The following is an 11,520-nucleotide window of genomic DNA, read 5'->3' as shown; positions in this document are numbered from 1 at the left end:
CAATATAATCACAAACAAAACGATATGATCATGGAGTTCGGTCTAACCACTTGACCTACATCTCCACTCCTCACCTCGAGGAGATCTCCACTATCATAACCGGGTTTTCTATGCTTACCCGAATAATGTTTATACCTCATACTTGGTTTTCTAGCTAACCGAAAACTTTACAACTACACACTTGCAATCACACTCTACACCGTCTAAGTGTTGGCCTAGTTCGTATCCTCCTCTTCAAGTGCTCGGATGTAACCTCTCCCTAGGTTCGTCAACCGACGCCACTCCTATTGGATTCGACCTCGTCTCTCACCACACACTACTCGCGGTGTATAAGTGTATTACAAGTGATACTCATAATATAAGTTCAAATACAATGTTTTGTTCTCTATAATGAATGAGAACATAATATAGCTCACTCTCAATGATACACTCCCCACAACCCAAATATACAATATGTGTAAAATACTAAAGCTCAATGGTTGTGTGTGCAAACAATGAGAAACAACAAAATCAAATGTAAACTCAATATAAATCTAGCTTAATGAAGATAATAATCAATGACAAATATAAATGCAAAGCTAGAATTGAGTTTAGAAAAACTTCTCTAGAACAAGAGAGATGGAGATGTGAAATTGAAAGCTCAAACCCAAGTTGATCTCCTCTTCTTGTGAAACAATCTTCACAAACCTAATTTTGTAAACAAACACTTAAACAAACTTAAACCCTTATAAAAACTTATTTAAAACATCTCTTGGTTGTAGAAAATAGTTATGGCAAAGGGGTATATATAGGAAATAAGAAAACAACCCAAAAAAAACCCAAAAACCCACTAAAAACAAAAATCAGTAAGTTACCGTTACTGTGCAACGGTAACTTCGGCGGTCAACCGTGACGGTCGACCGTGAGAAATAAAACTACAAAACTACTCTCTGGACTGTAGACAGTCGACTGCACTGTAGCAAGATCGACTGTAGCGGTCGACCGTACTGTTCACGGACAGTTTCTATTTTGACAGATTCTGGAATTTTGTGTATCTGATTTTGTAAAATCAATTAAAAATAGTAAATCAACTCAAAAAATTATGAAATTTTGAGGGAAAGTTCTATACATGTAGATAAACATTTTAGAGAAAAAATTTCTGAAATATCACTTCCCAGTTGAGAGAAATAAATGTTTGAACACAGATATATAGTTTCTAAAAAAAACTGCAGAAAACTCGGTTTTGTAAATTCAATTGAAAATAACAAAACAACTCCAAAATTAGTAAAACTTGGGGAAATATTTTTATATATGATGATAAACATGTAAACGAAGAAATTTTTCAAATCTCATTTCCCAATTGTAAAAACGCATCAGTTTTGTAAAAACATGCACGAACATGTGCACAAACATAAGCTTATTAAAAACTTAATTTTGTAAATTCAAATAAACATAACAAATTATTTCCAAAATTGATAAAACTTTGGGAAACATTTATAAACATGAAATTAAACATGTTAGAAAAATAATTTCTCAAATTAAATTTCCCATTTGTGAAAACTCATGTATTTTACAAGTGTGTCCAAAACATGAAAATGTGATATACATGAAATTTGATGTTTTGACATAAACAATGTTTTGAAACCCTATGAAATGATTTTATAGACTTAATGAAATATGTATATAATGATTGTTAAGTCCATAAATTAAAACTTGTGTATATATATAACTATATATATAAAAGCCAAATATGTGTGTGTATATATGATTGAGCTTAAAGTACTAACACACATAATATAAAATCTAAATTAAATATACCCAAGCTTGATAGATCTTTGATGTAGCTCAACTTGGTACACTTACAGATAAAGCTAGAACTTGGATCTTTAATTTGAATTGCATAGGCTTCACTCCACAATTCCGCCAACCTCCTTTTGATATGATCGTGAATGCTCGATTCCATCCATCCTCCAACTTGTTGTTTGTCTACAATAAATAAATAAACACAAATACTAGATAAATAATATTAGTGGTAAATTATTTGTTAAACATCATCAAAACAAAGAGACCAACAATCTCCCCCTTTTTTATGCTGACAAACAATTTACAAAAATAATATATGCATGAAAGGAAATGAATATACAATATTATAATTATCATGCAATATAAACAAGAAAGGCTATACTCACAATATTTCTCACCCTTTGACAACATCAAAAAGGGGAAAACCATAAAGAATAAAGAGAGCGAAAGCTCCCCCTACATATGAGCATGGGTGAGTATAAAACAAATATAAGGAATAGCTCCCCCTATCAAAATGCCATATAGAATATATACAATAAAGATCATGACAAACAAGTGAGCAAGCATAAATGCTAAACATAGCTCACATACAAAAGGATAATGAGAACACATATAAATATATCAATATGAAAAATAGTGTCTCATATCAAAGAACATAAAAACCATGTATAAAAGTAGATTTATGAACTCAAAAGAAAAGGAACATGAGAATCATGCAAAATGTTTTCAAAGGAAAACAAATCAACCAAATGAAATCATAAATCAAATTTTAAGCCTATAAATGATGTTTGATCAATAAAGCAAGTTTTCTTTGTAGAACTTGATCAAACCACTCATAGAATGCATTATAAAGCATATTTGAATTTTGAATCATCTATTTGTGCTTATATAATAAATTCAAAGCAACAAATCAAAACAAAATTTTTGACAAAAGAAATGCAAGAGATGCAACAATATATCAAGCTCTTAAGCTTTTTCCAACCCATATAAAGTTTATTAGTACCCGGTAAATAAGATTTGAGAATAAACACCCAATAAACCCGGAGGGTTATATAAACACAAACCTCTCATCAAAATCGAAACAAATAATTATGAAAACAAAAGATTTGATCAATTAAAAATTGTTTTCATATGAAAAGTTTAGAACACGTTTTTCAAAACCAAGAAAAAGATAAAGAAAACCACTAAAATTCTTGGCTTAAAAATCAGCTTGCCTAATTTGGTGAAGTTACCTGAATTGGGGACAAGCCCGCTTGAATTAGGGGCTCGTCTGAGTTTCTAAGTTCGCTCGAATGGGGAACTTTGCTCATGGAGTCAGGCTCGCCTGAAATGTCAGGCTCGCCTGAAATGTCAGGCTCGCCTGAAATGTCAGGCTCGCCTGAAATGTCAGGCTCGCCTGAAATGTCAGGCTCGCCTGAAATGTCAGGCTCGCCTGAAATGTCAGGCTCGCTAGTTTTGGGAACTTTGCCAATAAAGTGAAGTCCGCCTGAGTAGGTGGGCTCGCTTGATAGGCTCAGTTTGCCATCATAGGAGATGAGGGCTTGCGCCTTTTGGCGGGCGCGAGCTTGGCTCTTCTCAGGCCTGAATAGTAATTCAGACCATCATAGGACATGAGGGCTTGCGCCTTTTGGTGGGCGAGAGCTTGTCGTCACCATTGTTTGGCTCTTCTCGAGAGGGGGAGATCCATGTTAACAGTGAGGGAGTGATCGCCAACACGAATCATGGTCTCCTGCTGCATGAGGGCCTATGTGGATAGTTTTTTAACCCAATGAGTAGCCATTTGGCTTGCATTCTTGGTCTTTGGCTCAGTCTTGATTGGTTTGAGGGAGATATAAACCCCTGCTATAGCTCGGGTAGAGCACTTAGCCGTAGTTGCCTCGGTCGCTTGGGGCTATGCCACACGCACGACTCTGTAGCATTTGCGAGAGGCATTGCCACCAGAGGAGGATGAAGATAAGTACTCCTCGTACTTAGCTTGGTCGAACTCAATCACAAAGGGACACGACTGTCATCCCCTCGTAATTTCGTCAAATTACGCCATCACCATTTCTCTTGAAGAAATCGTTCCTCCTACTGTGGTTGCCATCTTCTGTGGGGTGTAAAATTGATTTCCGAAAAGAGAAGTTTTATATTAATAAGAATTGCTTATTACAAATCAAAAAAAAATACAAATTATAACAGAAGCAAAGAGAATGCTCTTCTTGTTTAACGTGGGTTCTTCGGTAGCGATAGGACGCCTACCTCAAATGCTTGCGTCGAGTTTGCTTCCCTTGGATCATCCGATCGAAACTGCGATTGAGCTTCAATACGTAGTAGAAGCTCTTGTGTTATTGAGTTCGATTACCCGAGCTTGATGAGTATCAAGGCCGAATGCTTAGAGAATGCTAATATGCAAGAGCTTTCAAAGAGCTAAGAGTCTCAAATCCGAGAGTTCAGATTGAGTCTACTTTAACAATCCAAGCTTTTGCTTAAGAATAACTAGCCAAGCTCTCAAGACGTCGAGTCTTAAGAAGTGCCAAGCCGATCAAGCCCACAAAACTAGTAGCCAAAATGCCCTCTTCATGTTGCCAAAGGTGGCTTATAAATAGGTAAGGAAAGGCATGGTCAATCCTTTGACTTGTGGGATGTGACCGCTTAGGGGTGAGGAGCACCATACCTTCCCCTATAGGTGTGGGATGTGACCACTTAGGGGTGATGAGAGCCATGCTCCATCACTTAGAACATGGGACGTGACCTTGCCCACTCCCACAAGCAAGCAGCTGCTTGTACCGCTCAAGCGAGGTTAGCAGGCTTGCAGGCGAGCTCGAGTGGTGTCTGAATGCTTAGGCGAGCTTGTAGGCGAGCTTAGCGAACAGGCGGTGTCAGCTGGCGGACCCCTTAAGCGTTAGGCGAGCTAGAGTCTGTAGGCGAGTTTAGTTCGTGCCGGCGAACTCCTTGCAGGCGAGCTTGACTCGTTCAGGTGAGAGCTTGACTCGTGTTGGCGAGTCAAGCAATGTTGGCGAACTTTGGCTCATGCAGGCGAGCAAAGTGTTGGCGAGTCAAGCTTGCAGGCGAGCTCTGCTTGGCCTCTTGAATGCAGGCAAGCTTGACTTGGCCTGGCAAGTCAATCAAACAGGCGAGCTTTGCTTGGCCTTCTGAATGTAGGCGAGCTTGACTTGGGCTGGAAAGACAATGAAACAGACGAGCTTTGCTTGGCCTTCTGAATGTAGGTGAGCTTCGCTTGCTTTGAGCACGCAGGCGAACTCAAACATGCGAGATTTGAGTTTTCTTGTGTAAAGGCAATTTTTATTGCCTACACNNNCGACTAGTTATTTGTCTACTCTGTGTCGCGAGAGCAAACCTGTTTGCAGATCATGTGCTAGTACTTGCTAGCGAAGCTAGCAAGCATTGCTGACATTAAAAAGTAATATGTTTGTGCTAAAGAACACATAGCAGAGCTCCCAATAATTTGTGGTCTTGCTGAATTATAAGATTGTGGAAGAGAACCAAGAAAGGCGAATACCATCAGTTGATCCCACTAATCTTTCATGTTTTGAATATCCCCCATAATGGAAAATTTCTGTCTCAGCTCCTCTGTGAGGCCATTGAAGTTGCCATAATGCTCCTCAAAAGTCCGATTATGCTCATCCATCCTGTTTCAAAATAACTTCTGAATGACTTCATACGCTCGATTGGCGTGCCCCCGGCCTGAGTACAATTGTTTCAAGAACTTTCACACTTATTTCACTATAGTGCAGTGAATTGCTAGCTGAAGGACCTGTGGTTCCATGCTGTTCCAAAGTTGATGAAGTAGACTAGTGTCATCCTATTTCTAAGAGGCAATAACTGGTACGGAAGTGTCATCTTACAGATGATGATCATTTCCCCGTCCTAAAATATAAACTCGAACTAGTTGCTTCCAAAGTAGGTAATTGGACTAATTCAATATTTGGTCAGTGATTCTGCTAGAGAGTCTTCTTGTGGGTCTTTATCTCATCAACAGAATTACCAGAGGACGCCATCAATACAACAAATAAGATCCTTCAATTAGTAATCTCCCAAAAATAAACTATCAACCTCACTCAACAACAAATTAACTTCCAATAATCCAATCATCAACAACTAATCAAATAATTAGTTCAATAAGTAAAACCATTCTGTAAAGAATGACTTTTTGTTTATCTCAAAGAGATTGTTAATGACTGATCGTAACATAGAGCTAAATAATTAGTTGAAGATCTATAAAGATATACTTGTTAAGCTAAATAATTAACAAAATATCTATAAAAATCAAGTTGATGAGCTAAATGATTAGCTTAACTTTTTTTTAATGATGGATGAACAATACTGTCGGATGAACAGTACCCGATGAACAACATTTGTGATGATGAACAGTGTCGGCTAGGGTTTGGTTGTGGAGAATGATGGCTAGGGTTTAAGAGAGGTGGAAGGTGGCGGCTAGGATTTAGAAATTTAGAGAGAGAAAAGAGGGTGGCTCTAATACCATGTAATTTGGAAAACCCTAGTGAGTTTATTAGCTCTCCTTAGGATGTTATTTATAGTGTTCAAGGAAACAAAGAAGTTTGTCCCTAACCGATGTGGGACTAAACAATAGTAAACAACTACTCTCAACAAATACATCTTTACATACAACCAATGTGTGATGGTTGTAACTCACATTTGATGAACTTGATCTATCATCTAACTAGTCAATCATGGCTATCTATAGCAGCATCTCGGTGATATACATGCTTCATTTTATGAAACTCCAGCCAGTATTTCCAGACATTTAATTCATAGACGCATCAAACTACTAAGATTATAAAATTTGGATTTACATACAAAGTACAATTTTACTTAAAACCCCTGAGGGGGGGTGTTGCCGTTAACTTCCTGAACTTTGTTGATTTTCACTTAACCTCCTCTCCCCTGAATTTAGGAGTGTTTTCAACACACCCCTTGACTTGGTTACCCATCGACGGTGAAAGGACGAAAATGCCTTTTTGAAATACAATCCTCAAAATAAAAGTAAAAAAAAAAGGATAAAGGATTAAATTTCATAAACTGAGGGGTATTTTTATCATTTGATGTCACATTCTTGGCATGTGATATGCCGAAGTTTTGTGACACAACTTTAGCGTGGTGGTGGTGTTGTTGTGATGTATTTGTTTTTTCCCTCTTTGAATGAAATAAACAAAGATCAGAGGGATTATATGCAAAACCACCAAAAGTTGTAATGGAATCAAGTCCTATCTGCAAAATCCTTGTAGATCATTGAATAGATCTGTAGGTGTACTTAAAAGGACTAGAAATTTTAGGACAATGTATATGCTTATCCAATTCTATTAGTTCAAATATGAGTACATAACAGTGATATCAATGGATCTCTCGCTATTTCAATACATCCCCCATGTTCTGTCTACAATTTCCTTCAGGAAAACATTTGCTAGTAGTCATAGAAATCAAAATTTCAGAGGAAAGGTTGCTCTGAAAGTCCAAAACTTGATGTAGAATGCAGTTACAAGCTGTCAGTTGAATCAAACTCATGCAGCCATATCTGACTCTGGCTCAATGGCTGATCGAAGTCCAAAGCGTATCATCATCTGCGCGTAGAATTCAGCATGCTCCTGCACGAAACAAATTTCATTACCACTGCTATTTAACAGCATATAAAATTTATAAAATACCACAAAAAAGCTTGAGAGCTTGATTTCTATCAAATATATAAATTTAAAGATCAATACCTTCACAGTAACAATAACAACTGCAACCCCATTTTCTCGAGATTCATGAAAGAGCTTCCTTGCCTCACTGACAGTTACGGATGGAACCACTTGTGGCAATGCCTTTTCCACTGTAAAGCAGAAAACAAAATACTAAGCATATTTAACGCACCCACGATGGTTATAAATAAGAGAACAAAAGGACAAAGTATTGCATATATATGAGGGCAAACTATTAGACAGCGCTATTACCTAACTTCTCGGAGTGACGTGCATCATCAATTAGTAAAACCCTATAGCTGTCTCCACTCCCAAGACTTTTCTTATCCTTCAATCGTCCAATGTCTCCCCCTGTAGATCAAATCGCAAATTTATTAGCAGATCTAATAAGTGAATTTACAGCATTTAGCAACATCAGCAACTTGCTCACTTAATATCAATTGGAGTAAAGTTCATATGAATATAGTTCTTGTCAGATCATTTCTCATGCGACAAGTGTCATTGAAGCTCCCCATACTGCTTAAATAAGTCTTTCAATGTGACTGAGGTTTCTCAGATATACTGATCTATTCTACTAATCCCTTTCTTTCATTTTTTAAATAGAACTACTAGTCCTTTTCAGAACAAAGTAAGATGTATCTGATTTATGTTTCAAGATTTTTCTTTAAAAGTTGAACTTTCTAAAAGTATACGTGGCTTTGGTTTTGTTTGCTAGTATAATTGCTGAATTTTTTTAAAGTTTTCACTTCTGTTCTCCCAAAAAATTTAGTCATTCTCATATGCTGACAACTATTATGGTTCTTCACAGTTATTTTGAGCTTGTTTTTGCTCCATTTCTTGCCCAAACGTGGAGTCTGGTCTGGACTATTATCACTAGTTATTATTTTACCACAAGGAATAACAACAAAATACATCTTTCTCTAACCCTTTTCCTTTTTTCCTTGTTCTTTTCCTTTTTGGGTTTTTGTATATATACACACTAAATTACGCTCCATATCTAACAAAATTAATACTTTTTTGATTTTGGACTTTTTTTGGCCAAAGATGATGATTTGGGATAGTTTTGCAAATGCTGACATTTGGGGAGTAGTTTACAAATACACGTGATTTAAGGGGTATATATACAAAAAAAATCCTTTTTCATGAGGAAAAGATAGGTTGATTGTAATCCACCTCCTTAATAACCATAGAACCGAATTCTTGAATAACCCATCAAAGGCACGGCTCTTCATCCAGAAAGAAAAATTCCAAAGCTAAGAGCTAATTGTCTAAGGCCAAAAAGAAAACATTGAAGAATGGTGGTGACCCATACTTGAGTTCAAGGTAAGACCGTTAGATCTAACAACACACTATGCCAAGCATATAACAAAGGAAATCGGGCAAATATCTATCAGCATCCCCACAATGAAATGTTTAGCAAGGTGGTGAATTTAAGAAATGCATTGGGTTCATCATCCTAAAACAATATAATGCATTCATTTGAACAACAAACATCCTTTAATACATCTCAGTGAACCAATTATAACATGAATAAGCAACTGCAGTAAGTTTCTGGTTCTTCCTGTTCTCCCTCCATACAACACAAATAAACATGCTCAGAATGAAAAATCTTTAGGACCAAATGATCTAGATGGGTTTATACGCAATTCAAAAAACCAAACTATGAAGTGAGATTAAAGGTGATCTACAATAAAATCTGAGATGGAGAGTATAACATGTGGAAATTGTCGCCTTTGTGAGTATCAATCACGATTTCAATGTCAAATGTTTCCTCTAAATATCTGTGAGACCAACCATTGCAAGCGCACCTTAATGCTTATAGATTGCGCTGATATTGGAATCAATCTCTAGAAGTGACCGATTTCTTTTATATCACTTATTTCTTGGAGGTTATAAGTGGCAACACTATTTTCTTATATATAATCCACTCATAAATTCTAGTAATCCAAACAAGTTCAACGACAACAATCACATTTTCTAAACAGAACACATAATCCATTTATCAAACAGATGGTGAACAATCACATTTTCTTCCAAATACCAACCATAAAGACCCAAACAAGAAAATTACAACAAAAAAAAAATTGAAAATAGGGCAGTACAGATTTCCGCACTATTAGAACAATTTCAATGACATCAAACATCCAATACAACAGCAATTTTCTATAACGAAAGCCCATAATCTTACAAATTGCAACCGTAACAAAACCCAAACAAGAAAATTTACAAAAAGTTACCTTCTTCAGCCTCAGGAATTGGGTCAAACTGGGACTGATCAAAGGTGGGCCTCTCAAGAAGTCCACTCCCGCCCCTCAACGAGCTCAAATTCCCTTTAGCGCCAACTGAGATGCTCATCTCGGTCTTTGAGCCCACGGGTATAAAGAAAATGGAAGCATTGTTAACAGAACGAGGGCTGGGAGTTGGGTTGTTGAGATTGAGAGCAGCGAAGGCCGCAGCTTTGATAGAAACCGCCATTAAAGTAAGAGACTTGGAGAATTGAGGGGCTTCTTGGTTTCGTGAAGAGGCAAGGTGAGGTTTAAGTAGATAGGGCTCCAGGATAACAGAGAACAGGGGTAAGATTTCTGGCTACGGAAATGTTTTGCTGTAGCATGTGATTCTACTACACTGAACACTTTATCTATAGACAGGGCTCGAACAAAGAACCATTTATGTGTAAGAAATTATTTCAATATTCACACATATGAGAAATAATTTCGATATTCATGAAACATTGTATGAGAAATAAACATTTGGAAATTATTGGTTTAAGGAACCATTTATGTATAAGAAATTATTAAAAATTAGTCATAACCCATATATGATTAGAATTATATTTAGTTACATTTATATAGGATGAATTTATTTATCTTTTTTGATTTGCACGCTATAATATCCCATCCGTATGAAACTTATCTTTTACTAATTGCGCTATGATCGCTGAATTCACTTTTCAGCAACTTATTGCAAAGGTAAGTTAAAAGTAAATAAAGAAAATTACATTGCACGTACATATGTAAATGAAAAAAATGTATATAAAGGTCCCACGTTTTCATGATTATTAATTATTATGTGTTTAATGTCCTTGATAGGAGACATATCAAATCTTAGTTCGTAATTAAGTTTAAAACAGACAATTGTTATATATGGAGCATACACTTGAGGTCTTTACCTGCAGACAAGAATGTGAGGTAGTTATGAATGCTTCATCATCCATCTCAAATTTGATTGATGAATTATCCGAGGAGAAAAATTTATTGTGGGGTTCCTCCTATTTTAGGAGGGATCTGTAATATACGTGTTTTTTTTTTCTTTGTATGGGTCCCTCTCATTTGTTGAGAGTTCACTAAAATGTGTAAATTTCACATGAATGTTGAAAACGTGAAATCAAGAAGGCGAGAGGAGAGTTTGTCGAACATCGTAGGCTAGTATCATTGCTCACCTTGCTTTGCGGGAGCATGTCGTTTTCCCATTGTTGGGGTTCCGAGGGCAAACACAAACGCTGAGAGAGAAGGCCAAACACAATCAAAATAACGGCACGAAGACAAACAAATAAATTTTACGTGGTCCGGCAAGTTGCCTACATTCACGGGGCAAGAAGGGATGAGTTTTCACTAATAGAGAAGGAGAGTACAAATAGAGATTACAAATTCACTCAAAATCTCTCAAAATAGAGAAGGAGAGTACAAATAGAGATTACAAATTCACTCAAAATCTCTCAAACAAACCTCTCAAATCTCTCAAACAAATAGAGATTACAAATTCACTCAAAATCTCTCAAACAAACCTCTCAAATCTCTCAAACAAAACCCTAACCAGATTGCTCAGAAAACTCTCTTTTCTGTGCACAAAACAAACCCCTTTTTCAACTCCCAAAAACCCTAAACAGCTTTTATTTATACCAAACACAAATCCCAATCAGAACAGGAAACCGCAATCAGGTCCAAACCCGACTGGCGGTCGACTGACCAGAAAGACAGAAACCAAAAATCAATTACAAGGTTTGGCGGTCGACCGGCTAGAGTGCAGAAACACACCT

General features: G+C 36.8%; 1 protein-coding gene across 1 annotated transcript; it reads right to left on the bottom strand.

Annotated features, from left to right (window-relative positions):
- Positions 1 to 7,064: 7,064 nt before the first annotated feature.
- On the bottom strand, positions 7,065 to 10,051 carry LOC109827505 (ATP-dependent Clp protease adapter protein CLPS1, chloroplastic-like). Its single transcript, XM_020394514.1, has 4 exons — positions 9,722 to 10,051; positions 7,737 to 7,835; positions 7,506 to 7,615; positions 7,065 to 7,388 (listed from the first exon to the last, which is right to left on the bottom strand). The coding sequence occupies exons 1-4, from the start codon at positions 9,957 to 9,959 to the stop codon at positions 7,305 to 7,307; spliced, it is 531 nt and encodes a 176-aa protein (XP_020250103.1). The 5' UTR covers positions 9,960 to 10,051; the 3' UTR covers positions 7,065 to 7,304.
- Between the last annotated feature and the right edge of the window lie 1,469 nt (positions 10,052 to 11,520).

The sequence above is a fragment of the Asparagus officinalis genome, unplaced genomic scaffold (assembly GCF_001876935.1).
Source record: "Asparagus officinalis unplaced genomic scaffold, Aspof.V1 AsparagusV1_Un271, whole genome shotgun sequence".
Classification (NCBI taxonomy): Eukaryota; Viridiplantae; Streptophyta; class Magnoliopsida; order Asparagales; family Asparagaceae; genus Asparagus; species Asparagus officinalis.
The sequence above is the reverse complement of the archived record's forward strand: the minus strand, read 5'-3'. Positions and strand labels throughout refer to the sequence as shown.

Excerpts from the sequence above, each read along its gene's own strand:
- LOC109827505 (XM_020394514.1), bottom strand. The coding sequence starts at position 9,959 with ATGGCGGTTTCTATCAAAGCTGCGGCCTTCGCTGCTCTCAATCTCAAC. Across the intron at positions 7,836-9,721 it reads AATTCCTGAGGCTGAAGAAG|GGGGAGACATTGGACGATTG; the intron begins GTAACTTTTTGT and ends TTTGATCTACAG. Across the intron at positions 7,616-7,736 it reads ACGTCACTCCGAGAAGTTAG|TGGAAAAGGCATTGCCACAA; the intron begins GTAATAGCGCTG and ends TCTGCTTTACAG.